Source organism: Ascaphus truei, chromosome 1 (genome assembly GCF_040206685.1).
Source record: "Ascaphus truei isolate aAscTru1 chromosome 1, aAscTru1.hap1, whole genome shotgun sequence".
Taxonomy (NCBI): Eukaryota; Metazoa; Chordata; class Amphibia; order Anura; family Ascaphidae; genus Ascaphus; species Ascaphus truei.
Genome location: NC_134483.1, coordinates 346,025,674 through 346,041,212, shown reverse-complemented (window position 1 = coordinate 346,041,212; position 15,539 = coordinate 346,025,674). Strand labels below are relative to the sequence as shown.

The 15,539-nt window shown below is 42.0% G+C and overlaps 1 protein-coding gene across 8 annotated transcripts in view; it reads left to right on the top strand.

The window, feature by feature from the left end:
• The window catches only part of NPNT (nephronectin), a 112,613-nt gene that overhangs the window by 30,733 nt on the left and 66,341 nt on the right, over positions 1-15,539 (top strand). For 5 of the 8 annotated variants that reach the window (XM_075608677.1, XM_075608657.1, XM_075608629.1 and 2 more), the window contains exon 3: positions 2,554-2,607. The exons of the other annotated variants lie outside the window; for them this stretch is intronic. In XM_075608677.1, the coding sequence (XP_075464792.1) occupies positions 2,554-2,607 (54 nt within the window). The remainder of the gene's footprint in view (positions 1-2,553; positions 2,608-15,539) is intronic. 8 annotated transcript variants of the gene reach the window in all.

Genomic DNA, 15,539 nt, shown 5'->3' with positions numbered 1-15,539 from the left:
TACCCCTTGTGCTGGATGAACCCGCAATACACTGTGACAGATTTCCCCAGCACTGGTAGGACTGGATCTGATATCTAACCATGCTATCCCTTTATGAAGTATACAACTATGCTTTCGACATGCACACAGTCACAGGCAAGCTTTTAGATGAGCTGTCACAGAGAATGAGCCTGAGTATCATAACCCAGAAGCACAGAAGGTGTGTGGGCATTACCAGTGGGGCTGAACATGTTGCATGTGGCTGCTGGCTTCTCACAATTGCTTTATGATAATAAAAAAAAGTTCAAAAGTAGAGCAAAATGCTTATGCTGCTATTTTGAGATGCAAATACGGCTAGTCATTTGCATGTACTGTCATGCTGCAGTCATCAGTACTTTACTAAACTTCATGGCATAACACTGTTTTCACAAGGGGTCACATTTCAGCCTCTATTTGACATACTATGCTTCAGAATGTTTAATTATACAGCGGGATATCAAAAATGAATCTGAACGTGCTGTTCTACCATTAGCAATACTGATTTAAAGAGGCATTGGCTTATGAATATGTGTGTATAGATTTGCAGTATGTGATGGCAGATTTTATTTCATTTCAGTAAATGAAAATGAATAAATCTCATGGCAACTCCACAATCTAGATCTAAAACCGTCTTTTTCCACGAACGCCTGAGCGTGCTCATTAAACACCCGGAAAACACTTCAAAGTCATCTGTAGTTTCTCTAAATTTAATTCCCGAAACGACTATAAACTTTATTCTGTCAAATTTGCAAAAATGTTGTCTGAATGCCAAAAAAAAAAGATGAATTCTATTCATGACGATTTCTAGGTACATTTTCAAATTGGTCCATAGTTACATCTTCAATCTATTTTTATGGCATTATAACATAGACATTTATAAAGTGTTCATTATAATCTTGTAAAATGTGTTATCATGGTTGCATACAGCCACGTATACCACCAAACACCAACTGTAATTTACAGTATGAAGTGAAACCAAATGACCTGCTACAGGTAACCTGCGTTAGCTACAGGTAACCTGCGTTAGCTACAGGTAACCTGCGTTAGCTACAGGTAACCTGCGTTAGCTACAGTACATTAGCTGCTGAATCGTGCCTGTAAATTGCTTACTGCCTGAATACTATTACATGTATCAAAATAGCTCATGTTACTGCTCATGCGGCTGTGAAACAATGCACAGTTACCAATATCTTGGTTAATGTTATGTTTCTCTATCAGAAAGGCCGCTACCAGTTGAACACAAATGCCAGAGGGACCTGAAACATATCTACTGAACTAATTATGTAATCGGCAGCCTTTTAAATATACTAGTTGACATTTGTTATGGGAAACGGTACAGAATCATTGCTTTAGTTGTTTCCTGGAATTAACCTTTCTTCTTTAGAAAAGCCCCATGTCAAAGTGCTCAGCAGCACACACATATACACACATATATATATACACACACATATATATATATATATATGTACTGCAGTGTGTTCCAGGTGTCTTTGGCAGTAGGAGGAGGAAGACATTCATAAAAATGTTTGTCATTTCATCAAAGTCTCTCGTCTGAAAAAAACCAGATGCATCCAAGAGAAAAAAATTTGCATTGGAGGCGACTAGTTCTTTGTATTATGGCAGAAATCCATATTGCGTTTTTTGACTTTTCAAAAAAAATGATCTGGGCGAGAAGCATCTCAGCAGCTGAACTTAAGCTTCAAGAACCCAAAGGCTGAAAAGATATTAAAAGATTTTATTTCTAGTGCAACTACAGGTAGTCATTAAACTTTTTTTGCTGCTCATCCTTGTAGCTACATTAATTCTAAGAAACGTACAATCTTTTTGCATTGGGTGACGATCTGAAATGTCCTCTAATTAATACACGCTGCAGGGCTTTTCAGCAGACAGCAGCTTAACAAGTAATTGCCTCACATACAAAATATAACATATTCCATTATAATGTGTGTGCCTTCCAAACCCTACATATCTCCTGTTACTCACTATGCAAGCAGGCACAGGGAGGGTAACACAAGCAAAATAATTTCATAGTTCAACGCTGAGAGATGCATGTTCAAAATCTTGATTTTTGTTTTTAATGACAAAAAACAGCCTTTAGGATTTTTTTCAAAATAAATCCAAAGGCATTTTTTTGATCAGCAGTTCACCATATTTGCAGCCAGGAGACTTTGAAAAATACCAACATTCAGTTTCATGTTGCTATGCCCCTGAGCTGTTTCACTCCCTTAAATGTTTTGGCTCAGAAAAGCAGTGATATGCCACATTACTAATCTGTTGTGTGTTACAGCATGCATTGTGTGTTAATATAATAACCAAAGTGATTGCACTGTTTCTTTTTCTTTCTTTTTTTTTTTTTTCTGTTAAACATGTCCCAGATTTTGTTCTTATTTCAGAAATGCTCTGAAAGTTGAATGTGTTTAAGGCTCCCGGAATGTAGCATGTTGATTAAAACCCAAGTCCAGCCTCCAGAAAAGAGAGAGGAACAAAAAAAAAAAAATAGATCTACAATTCCTTTTTTGGACATTTGTTTTGCAGCTTACTACTACGTCTTAAGGCAGAGAATAGCCAGCGTAAGGTGCCGTCCCCAAGGTTAGCCTCACATATTTCTTGAAATCATTTTGGCAGCATGTGTCTGAAAGGCACAGACACTCGCACATCATTTTGTATTGATTTTTTATTTTTCATACAATCAAGTGAAACATATTTGGTGGGAGTGTTTTGGAAGCGATGTTGTTTTTTTTAGGTGTTGTCTAGCATTTAATTAACCACTGTTTTTTTATCTTTTGCAGTGAAAATAAAATAAACATGTTTTTCTTTGCTCCCTCCGCATACTCACACAGGTGTTTCATGAAATGCCGTTTGCCTTGGAGCAGGTATATTTTACAGTGTCCTCAGAGCAGGCTAGCATTTCATTCCAAAGTTTACTAAATAGCTGGAATTCCACATAATGTCAAACCTCAATTGTTGTTACCATTGCGTAACATTCTTCTGAGTATCAGTGAAAGTTCTATTTTGAAAGGACATTTACTGTACATCAGACACACACAATCCCTGCAAGCTCTGAACCCAACTCCCACCACAACATATATATTTGCGTCAAAAGGAGTGATACTGGGTTTTAAAGGAGAATTGTCACAGGTAGAGTTAGGACCTGGAAAGTGGTCATGCCTTGGTGGGGCTGCAGGCTTATAACGCTTTGGCCAAAGAGTTTAACTAAACGACCCTCACTTATGAGAAGACAAACTGTATTTGCATATATACTTTGTCATATTGGATGTAGCATTGTTTTTTTTTTTTTGTCTTTTGTTGTATCAGATTTAAGGGATGGTTCCGCTTTGCTTTATTACCATAACAGTCAGGGTTGCCACCTTCTATTGAAGGCTGACCTGGAGATAATTTTTTTTACATTTATCATCTTTAAATATTTATTTCTCTTACCTTGAGCAGCGGTGTCTCCCGGCGTCCTCCCCTGCAAATCCCGTCAACATGGTTGCGCTACGTCAAGTGGCCATGACAATGTATGACAACGGGGCGCCTTATGGCGCCGAGTTGTCATGGAGCGTCTCGGCATGGTAATGAGGCACCATTTGACGTCGCGCAGCCATGCTTCAACATGCTCCGGCTCCCTTCAAGGATTTGCAAGGGGAGATGCCCGGAGATGTCGCCGCCGCCACCTGCAGATTTACCAGGTAAACCCGTAGCCCGAAGATACGTGGCCGAAACCCGTAGTCTCTGGGTCAAAACCAGTGTGCTGACAACCCTGATTACAGTACAATACCCCCACCGTTTCATTAATGCTGATGCAACGGTTTCATATAAACATAATAAAACACTCAATGTCACTTATATAAAACCATGAAGCTAAAAAAAAAAGTAAATGTCTGACATACATAATATAATATTTCCCATTCTAATGTGTGCACCTGCAAAACGCTGCATCTTCTAATCTCCTATTGCTCTCTGTAATCCCTCCTCAAAATGGAAGCCGGCACAGGGAGGGTAACACGTATAAAATAATTTCGTAGTTCGACTCTGAGAGATGCATGTTCAAAATGTGTTTGTTTTTTTTGTTTTGTTTTTTACAAATTACGTCAAAACAGCCTCAAGGTTTTTTTTTTTATAAATCTGAAGATGGATCAGTAGTTCACGATATTTGTAGCCTGGGGACTTCGATAAATAACCCTGCATATTTTTATTTTGCCTTTCCCTGGAGCTGTTTCACTCCCTTAAATTTACTGGCCTAGAAAAGACGTGTATTGCTGGTATAATACACAGGAATGTGCAAATTGTTTTTGTCTAAACAGGTAAAAATGTTTTCATAAATGCAAGCAGTTGCATTGTTAGCGTAAGGGGTTCAAAGTCAGAAAGACCAATGTGACTGCAAAGTCTTTTCCTTGTACTCCCCCACCTAGTTTAACATGCGATAACTGGAAATGTAGGGTAATGGATGACAATCCCCCCCAAATCATATCTTAAATCAGTGTATTTCAATACATTACGGGTTTGGTAATTAAAGGAGCAATCCACGCTGGAATTTTTAATTGAAGCAGGGGGTCTCCCCATTAATTTCAGCTCCGGGAACCCCCTGCTTCTGGAGGTACTTACCTCTGAAGTGGGTGCCAGTAGCTGCTCCGGCTGAGCAAGCTGGGGATTAAAGTTTAAAGCTCCCGCGTCACATGGGCCAATGTGAAGCCGCACCGATGACGTCACGGCTTCCTATTGGTACACAGGGCGGGAAATGTTTGAAGAGCGGACATATTGGGAACTCTGCTTGCTAAGGAGAGAGGTCACAGGCACCTAGTTTAGAGGTAAGTATCTCTGGAAGCAGGGGGTTCCTGAAGCTGAAATTAACGGGGTTCAGCTCTGGACACCCCCTGCTTAAATTATATATATATATATATCCACCCGCTGGACTGCCACTTTAAGTGGCCAGGTATAAATAAGAGGATTTCACAATATTTTTGCGATCTTATTTGTGTTTTTGTCCTCCCTCACTGCCAAGAGTGGTCAGCAACGCATTGCAAAAGAAGGGGTTCAGGAAAACGTACGTCAGGATTCACTAAGCCCTGATGCGGGGTCTTGCACCCAATCAAGTGTTTACTGCCAATTACTTGAATGGCCCCTGACCAGGGGGCTTAGTGAATCTTTTCCCTTCATTTCCAAACATTTGGGGGAGATACCCATATCACCCCTATAACAGACACCTGCAGACTTGAACTGCAGTACAGTACCTGTTTAAACAAGCACCACAGGAAGCAAGCTACTGTAGTATGGAGATATTGAGGCAAAACATCCCCTGCCAAATGCAATGAAAGATACATGCATATTAGTTATGATGTTGCCCTCTTCCCCAAGCAGAACCCTATGTTAAAAAAAAAATTTAAAGGCTGATGTCTTAAAGAAAAAAAGAGTTCATATTCTTTGACATCTGTGGTTTCTAAAGTAATTGATATTGAATGCAATGTTCAAGAGATCGTAACCAGGATTTGTAATATTTACCAAGAACAATCCTCCTTTTGCAGCCAAGCAGAGAGCATTGCTCCTTAAACTGAAGCAGTTTTGGTCAGCTCAGTTAATCAGTTTTTATATTGACCAAACTTCGTTCCTTCATTACCAGAGGCACAGTCTATCTATACATTGCACAACAAGGCAGTGCAGGTCCTGCTAGCTCTCAGTGGGTTGCAGTACTTTAAAGGGGCCATTGCACTGACAAGGTGAGCTAACCGCATGTTAAATAAATTAAGGTAGGTGATAGGCACCCGTTAAAAAAAAAAAAATCTGACAAATATACTGTATTTTTAAATCATTATCTAAGCTTTGTATTCCCATGGTAACCAAATGCTTTGTTGGGTTTCAAACGTATTTGTTTTCTTACGTTTTATTTGGAAGTGAACACCAAATAAGTAATGTGCCTGCTCTGAGATCCATGTTTAATTTGCAGTATTAAGTAATGTTTCTGCCCTAAGATCCATGTTTAATTTAATGTTTAATGTCTGTCACAGGAACATATATCGGGAATTCAAGGAAAATGAAACTAGTCTTCCTTGTAGATATTCTTTAACTATTTTCAACACTTGCTTCCTAATTTATTACAAGGGTGAACAGACAAAAGTCCAGAAGGTTCTTGTTTTTGTTTCCTAATTTATTATTAGTATTATTATTAGTAATAATAATAACATCATCAAATTTAGAGCCAAAAAGCAATGTCTGAAGTATACAATGCTAAATGACTGGGGTCTCTGGACCACTAATGATCGTCTCTGAAACCTCTCCCATGCCCTGAAGGCAGGTCACCTAGCAGTCTGTAGCTTGACTATCACTACCAACATATCTGTGCAGAAGGTGGTTGTCAGATATCGATCCAGTGCAATACACAATGCATGTTATACATATATAGAAATCAATTCATAAAAAAATATAAGTAAGTATAATGGTCCTCCAAATTACTATTAATATTTCAGTGGTCTGCGATTATAGGAAAGTTTGAAAATCCCTATATAATACAGTACCCACTGCTAGGGTTTAATTAGATTTTGCTGCTGGAAACCGAATTCTAGAATAAGGACCTGTAGCCGCAGGTGTAAACCAAAGCACACAAGGCAAACCTGTGGACTATTTCAGTCTTTTACGTTGTTCATCATTTATGAAACACAAAAGGCCTTTGTTAATGCCCCGACTGATGAAAGATTTACACACTGCAGATAAAATAAGTAGGTGTCATTTGAAGAATAAAGGGCACTGGTAGTAGTTCTTTTCCATCAATCTATCTCATGATATTCATCATCTGCCCCATGGCTTTATAGAATCTCAATTTACATCGGCGAAAAAGCAACTGTCCCAACACAAAAATAGTTCTTTAGATTCCTCTTTGTCACACAGCGCTTTGTAATACCGCCAACACGACCTGTCTGCTGACAGCTGACTGTGATTTTGCTGTACTATAAAACATGTTCAGTGAGTGACACTGCATTGTCCGTTCCTCATATTATCATCTAGCTGTCTGCAAGACTATATCCAGAACAAAGACTGACTTATTTGGCAGAACAAATGCATGTTGCCTTTTTTCTTTTATTTAGCTGTATGAAGTATGCTATTTCGTCTTTATTTTCTTCACATTCATCCATAAGTGATATGGACAAACGTGGATATCTGCTGTCCGTACGTCTGCTTTAAGACCCTCATACCCTTTGATGGGCTTTACCACACACTCCTTACCTGCCACCTCCTTCTCCTTCTGAACCTCAGCATCAAATGACGCCGCGGCTAAAACAGCGCATGGTAAGCGAACATACACACACCATACCATGGCAGTAAATTGGGTGTCACAGAACGTTAAGGGCTTCAATAGTCCACAGAAAAGGAGGATAGCCTTTGCAGAATATAAGAGAAAGAAAATAGATGTGTTGTTTCTACAGGAATCTAATGTTAGCGTCAGAAACAACCCTAGGTTCATGGATAGCCACTTCCGCCAGTTCTACCTAGCGTCCGCGCAGGAAAAAAGAAAAGGGGTGGCGATAATGTTCCACAACAGTTTCCCATTCCAAGTAGATACAATCAAAAGGGATAGGGAGGGAAGATTTCTCATCTTGACAGGGCAGGTCCCTAGCAGCAAGTTGACCCTGGCATCAGTCTACGCCCCTTGTGAGAATGATCCACAATTCTTCCGTTCATTTTTCGAACTGTTGAATAGGGTGGCAGATGGAAACATAGTGCTGGCGGGGGACTTCAATAAAAGGTTGGACCCGAACCTGGATAGAACACTGCAGGGACATAGAGACAGGTCTTCGGGGGTGACAGCACTTCACCAGGGACTTAGAGAAAATTTATTGGTGGATATATGGAGGGAACTACACCCTGGAGAACGAGGTTATACATTCTACTCACACACACACGACAGCTACAGTTGGATCGATTACTTTTTTGTATCCAATAGACTGGTTCCCCAGATCTCCTACACAGGAATCCATGATATTTCATGGTCAGATCATGCACCAATTGAGCTGAGGTGCTCTCAAATTAAGCTGGCCAGCCCGGGAGCAAATTGGAAACTCAATGAATCCTTACTTAAGACCCCAGAGGTAGCACAAAAAATTAAAGAGGAGATTGCACAATTTTTCAAGGCAAACACAGGCAGTGTGGAGTCCCATGTGACTCTATGGGAGGCTCACAAGGCCACAATGCGGGGGGCTCTGATCAACATAGCAGCAGGCAGGAAGAAAGCAAGGGACGCTAAAACCAATCAGTTGCGAGAGAAGCTCCACGAACTCGCTATACTGCATACCCGAACTGGTAGAGAGGAGACATTAAAGGAATTGAAGGTTGTAAGGATAGCACTTAACTTACTCCTCACTTCCCAGGCTGAAAAGACACTGAGTTGGACAAAGAGGAAATTTTTGGAAAAATCGAACAAGCCAGACACCATGCTAGCTAGGAACATTCGCAATAAACAGCAAAACTACACAATCCACTCGATTAAAACTACAACGGGAGACTTGACTGCGAATCCCAAACACATAGTTGAGGAGTTTAGAGCATATTATGAAAGATTATACGACGGGCAGAAGGTGAGGCATAACGATAAAACGAGTAAAGCTTTAGAAAAATTCTTAGCGGACTCGGGTTTGCCGAAAATAACAAGGTTGGAGCGAGAGTTTCTAGGAAAGGAGTTCACAGCGGATGAACTGCTAGAAGTAGTTACAAATCTTAAACCTGCAAAAGCTCCGGGCCCAGACGGTTTTTCGAATCTACAGTATATTATAAAAAATATATAGGGATTCTGTACCCGCATTTATTAAGGATGTTTAACCATATCCTAGCAGGGGGGTCCTTTTCAGACATGATGCTGCAGGAATCCATCTCAGTGATTCATAAACAGGGCAAAGATCCTACCAATTGTCCAAGCTACAGACCGATCTCATTAATTAACTCAGATATTAAAATGTATTCCAAATTAATGGCCAATAGATTGAGTACAATTCTTCCTAGGCTGATTCACCCGGATCAAGTTGGTTTTATCACAGGTAGGCAAGCGGCCGATAACACCAGAAGAATAGTAGATACCATTGACTATATTAATGCCAATAAGATCCCGGGCATTATATTAAGCCTCGATGCTGAAAAAGCCTTTGATAGAATTGACTGGCCCTACCTGGATGCCATGCTTGCAGCGTTTGGGATGGGGGATAAGGTATCTTGGGCAATCAAAGCGCTGTACACTAATCCGACAGTGCGGGTAATCCACCAGGGGTTCCCGTCAGGCGCACTGAAAATTAAAAGTGGTACTAGACAGGGCTGCCCACTCTCGCCCTTGTTCGCCCTATGCATGGAACCACTTGCAGCTCACATCAGGAGAAATAAAGATATCACAGGAATTCAAATTCGCTCTCAGGAGTATAAGACCGCATTATATGCGGATGATGTTATACTGACACTGTCTAAGCCCCTGGTCTCTCTACCCAACCTCTTTGACCTCCTGGAAAAGTTTAATACAATCTCAGGGTTTAAAATAAACCAAGCAAAATCGGAAGCTCTAAACCTAAATCTCCCAAAAGACACAGAAACACTAATAGAGATTAACTTCAATTTGAATTGGCAACCCAAAACGATTAAATACCTAGGAGTTAATCTCACAAAGGAGGTTAAGTTGTTATATAAGGCAAACTACCATAAACTCTTGCAATCTTTGAGAAAGGAGCTGAAGGAGTGGGCGACGTATGGTATCTCCTGGGTTGGAAGAATTTATAGCGTAAAGATGAACCTTCTCCCCAGACTAATATACCTTTTACAGACACTCCCCATACCTTTAGAGAGGGCAGACTTCAAGGACATGCAGGCCCAGATCTTTAAGTTTATTTGGAAAAACAAAAAAGCTAGGATACCAGCAAAAACATTAGTAAGGCCCAAAACCGCAGGCTGATTAGCGGTACCTTGCTTGTTCTCATATTATAGAGCGGCACAATTGACCCAAATTATTCACTGGCACACGGACCCGAAACTACATAGATGGGTGGAGCTTGAGAGAGATATATGTGCCCCACTAGAACTTCAGAATCTGATTTGGTACCCAAAACTTAGATTAAAGCAAATCTTAAGACCGCTGACCTCAATGATCAACTCATTTGCAGTCTGGGAAGCCACCAAATTTAAATGCACTCTGACCACAAGGAACTCACTGATGACCCCACTATTTGGAAACCCTGAATTTGCTCCAGGGATGGATGAGGGACACTTTTTACTCTGGAAACAGAGTGGGTACGGGAGGTTGAAGGATCTGGAGGGCAGAATCACTATTAAGACACTTACACAGATTCAGTCAGATAAAGGCATTCCTAACACAGAATTCTTCAGATACCTCCAGATCCGGGCATTTTATACCAAACACACTCACCGTCCTAAAGTAACGAATTTTGAAACACTCTGTGCACGTGGGCACGCACCACGGGGACTTATCTCTAGATTATATAAGGAAGTGATCGATCCTGGAGAGGGCAGCAGACGGAGACTTGACTACATGACACAGTGGGAGAGGGATCTGGGAGAAACACAGAGGACGAGGACTGGTTAGAAATCTTTGAAGCGGTAGCAAGAACCTCGATCTGCACGACATTGAAGGAGAACTCATATAAAGTTCTAATGAGGTGGTACCTCACCCCGGTTAGGCTATATAAATTTGTACCAGGTTACTCCCCTTTGTGACCTAGACAATGTGGAGATACTGGGGACTTGTTGCACATGCTGTGGTCTTGCCCTCGATTGCGCCCGATCTGGGAACAAATACAGGATTGGCTAAAGAGGATTTTGGGCCTCGAAATTCCTCTGGATCCCTGGTTATTTCTATTAAATAAACCACTGGAGGGCCTGTCAAGAGCAGGAAATAAACTAGTCACCCATTTTGCGACAGCAATGAGGTGTGAGATAGCGGCATTGTGGAAACAAAACACGACTCCATCGATAGATAAGATTCGGAACAGAATTTGGTTCGTCGGCCAGATGGAGAAATTGACAAGTTTGGTCAATGACATTGACTCAAATTTTCAAAAAGTCTGGTTTCCGTGGCTGGCACAAAGAGACATCACGGGGATGAGCAATGCCACCATTTGGCTGTGATAGTGGAAGGTGAGTTCTCCTTCGATGAATGGCAGTGCTTGCAACACAGGGACGGGCATGACTGATAGGGACGCGGCGGCCCCGAATCAAGTGGTTAGTAAAGGCGCACGAGGAGTCTGAGGTCTGGAAAAGCAACGGCACATGGCAGATCCAGGAGCAGTGGCAGAGGGGGTCCTCTCCTTCCCCATCCCCCCCCTTTCTCCCCTAATGTGTCTTCCCCCCCTGAGTCTTTGTGTAGTGTGTTTAGTTGGGAATTGAAGTGGCAGTACATACAGCGAATAAGTTGACCCATGTTATACACTGTTTTTTTATAACTGCTGTATGTGTGAAAACTGAATAAAACATAAAGTTGAAAAAAAAAAAATGACGCCGCGGCTGTCACCAACGTGACATCTCACGGCGTCTCGTTGCCATGGCAACATGATGTTGCAGCATCAAATGAGGTCATGATGTTGGTGATGTCCGCGGCGTCATTTTACGCTGTGGTTCTGAAGGAGGAGGCGGGCGGCAGCAAGGAGGTGGCCACAACGGCTAAGTGCCTAGGTGCAGTGGATTTTCAAATCTGCCGCTGTTTAAGACACATCTAAAAAACACATCTCTTTAATAACGAAGCATATGGGTAGCTCCGTGGCTTCTATTATACATCTCATATACACTGCCCATGGGCCCTTGCAGATGCACTTACAGGAACACTCCTACAGTCTCTGTAAGTTCTCCCTAATTACCACTTAGATTGTAAGCTCTTCGGGGCAGGGGATCCTGTTTCCTAATATTCCTTTTATGTCTCAAGCGTTTATTCCCATTGTGTTATATTATTATGTCATGTGTAGCTTTGGAGCACTATGTACAACTCAACCCCGTTATAGCACGATCCGCTATAACGCGGTTTGAGCGTGGACCCCGAATTTAAAAAAAATTGCACACACTCACAGCACACTGCACACACTCAGCACACACTGCATACACTCAGCACACTGCACACACTCACAGCACACTGCATGCACATACACACTGACACACACACACACACACAGTCTCACACAGTCAAATACACACAAACACACACACACACGGAGACACACTGTCTCTTTAAGGGAGCTTGCTCTCGCAAGAAGAGCTGCCAGATGCCGGGTAAGTGCTGTGTGCTGTTGTCGCTGCCCCACCGGGTCTGGGAATGTTGGGAGAGTTCTCAGCTTTCCCCCTCCGGCGGACACAGTACGACCACAAAAAAAAAGAAAAATTTTTAAATAAAAATAATTTATTTTTTTCAGCGGCCATTTTTTCCCCGCAAACCCGTTTATAACGCGGTGGTCGCGGGTGGCCCCCGAGGACCGCGCTATAAAGGGGTTAAGCTGTACATGTATGGAGCTATATAATTAAAGATATACATACATTACTGTCGGCCCTGTCAGTAAGCTTTTAAGTGTAACCGCTATTCATAAAAATTCCACTTCTGTCTATGACCAACAAAGCTGTTTCTCGTAGAGCATCTCATATAAATAACATACATTACTTATATAGATACTTATCAATTCCTCCCCAGCTGCTGGGTAAGCCTGTCTGATTCCATTCACAGTCTCTTCTATGCCTGTCTTACACAGAGAATGCATACAAGACACTGTACAACATTTGAAAAAGGTATACAAAAATGTAAATACATAGGTGTAGATTCACAAATGTGGAAAACCCGTTTACAGAAAGTGAGGAAATGCCAAAGGTGCCATGCTTTCACCTAAATGTAACTACATTGGAGGGCAGGTCTGTGGACAAACTTCCCGGGCCCAGGACTAGAGTTACGACCAGAGGTCGGGCCCTACTTCCAACAAACATAGTCTGGGCCCCCCTGCAGCCACCGGGCCCAGGACACTTGTCACTGCTCTTCCCCCCTCTGTCGGCAGCCCTGTTGGAGGGTGGAGTGTTGCAGAGGTAGCCAACCTTATTGCTCTCATGTTGCAGCGGGATATACACAACTTAACAGCAGGGGAAGCAGCCATTGTTTTACATCAGCTGCATGTAAGAATGGGGTGGGGCTATTGCACTATTCTACACCCTTTGGAGTGCCAGCGAGTACAATAACAATGTCTCTTTATGTGCCTATAAAGAAAATTCATCTTACTGATACCATGGACAGTAACATGACTCTTATCTTTATAAGTCATAAACACTGCAATAAAACGCTTGAAAGTGCAGACATTTTGCAGAAGCGGAAACAAGAATGACTTTTACATTAGCACAGTAGAGGCCCAGAAAACTGAAAGTAGCTCACATTCTAGTTGTTCCCACCCTGTCGTGTGATGCAAGACTTTGCCAGGCATGCTTTTTCATGTGGAAGTGAGTATGGTGCAGTGAGGTGCTACCTATAATTTACTTTGATTAGCTAAACACTACTTACTTAATTGTTTTGTTGATTGGATTCAGTCCATGCAGGGGCTATTTCTAAAAGACCCGTGCAATTAAACAAACTACACTTTGAAAAGCACCTAGAAGCTTAATTAAATGTAACTGGTTGTGTGAGAGAGAGATTATTTTCGCAAGGAGTATAGTATAGAGCTCATTTAACAGGAAACACAGATTGCGTTAAGAGCAGACATTTTAAGCATAGGACATGTTATTTCTTCACGCATGTCTCTCCGGTATGTAAACAAGGATTGAGTTAGCCATGTATACGCTTAACCTGGAACACCCCTCAACTGTCAAAACATCTTTTTAGAATGTAAAGACAAACACTATCAAACTATTTTATTTTTAAACACAAAACCAAGCCTGCCTGAACTCAGGTACAGTGGAAGCATTTGATAGCTCCTTGAGTGGTGATTCATATTATTAATTATATGGTATAATGTGAAGTTTTGAGTAGCACCGTTTAGTAAATATGCACTTAAACCTTCTACGCAATCACTGTGGAAGCGTTTATCATTCTTTGTATGTACTGTCTTCCTTTTTTGAAAAATAGGCTGTAAGATTGCAGAAAAATCCAGTGTATGTTTTGCACACCAATAAATAAAACAGCAATAAGTAAAAAACAAAAATGACTAGACGTTCCAAGGTGCTCACTCTGAGAGGCAATACAGCCAATTCACAAATAGGACGTAAGTCTTTAACCCCGATGAAGGCCACTTGATGGCCAAACCACTGGCTGTTTATGTTGCTTAAAAAATGCATATGATGCTTTATACTTGATGAGTGCTCTGAGAGTTACCTGGAAATCTTACAATGCAGCACAATATTCTGGGAATATTGGCCGTATTGGTGACGGTTTATACCTTCATGTCCCCTTTTGACTAAATTGAGAAGGTGGAGAGAAAAAAGTTATGATTATTATACTTCTACATGGCAGCCTCCATTATTTTATTTTTTTCAAACACCATACATTTGTGGAGTATGAATAAGACACCTAATGATCTGTATATTTCTTACACCAACAAGTTGAGTAAACAGTGATGCCAACACTGAGCTTCTATATGTAGCTTAGTGCAATACGCTTTCCTTTGGCCCTAAAACTTTAAGTCCTGATAGGAACAGGCAGTGTTTGGGGTTAAACTCCAGTTGCAGCCTGGATAGATACAATGTTACCCTATCCAGGTGCAGGCCTACCGGCAGTTTGGAGTGTCATGCCTGGGAGGGTACTGACTGGGTCACATGCCAGTGGTGTGATGCCTGTCAGTACCTGGACCTGCCCTGTTATGGGGCAGGGTTACAAACCCCTCCCCAGGTGTAAAAGCTGCCACTCCCCCAAATTGTGTGTGTCTGTCTTCCCTCCCTCTGTGGAGTGGGAGTACTTCCACCTTGCCCCATCAGGGGGTAAAGAGGGGCTCTTGGGGCGTCCAAGCCCCTTGGGTCTGCTCCAGGGACCATGGAAGAAATGGAGAAGGAGTGGAGGCTGATAATAAAAACCGGTTGCACCATCCTTGGCCTGCATGTTTCAGTGATTGAGGAGTGAGGAGGGTCTGTGGGGAGAACCCTTGTCCTTGGCAGGGGCCCTGCGGACTGGAGGCGCTGCACCATGGTACAAAAGCTGAAGCCTGCCCTGTTGCCACTTCCCAGTACCATCGGCGGACTCACACCTCCTTGAACCAGCAGGTATACACCACAGCACACCCTGTAACTACCAAATCTCCCTTGGGGGAGGGGGGGAGAATGGGACGGTGTTAAATATATTTACATGGTGATGGAGTCACTGTCCTTATGGACTAGAGAGCAAGCGGAGTGGATAGGTTCCAGTGTACAAGAGGTTAAATTCCTCTATGGGAACTTGCTGCACCTGGTACTAATTAAGACAGCACTCCTAAGGAAAGGTTTAACAAGGCAGGAAGTACCTCTGCGCAAGAGAGACTGCTTTTCCCCAGCAAGGAGAGAGGTTGATTTTCTCAAAGCCAGGAAGGACTCTGGCTGTTCTGGTTCCCCATCCCTGAAGG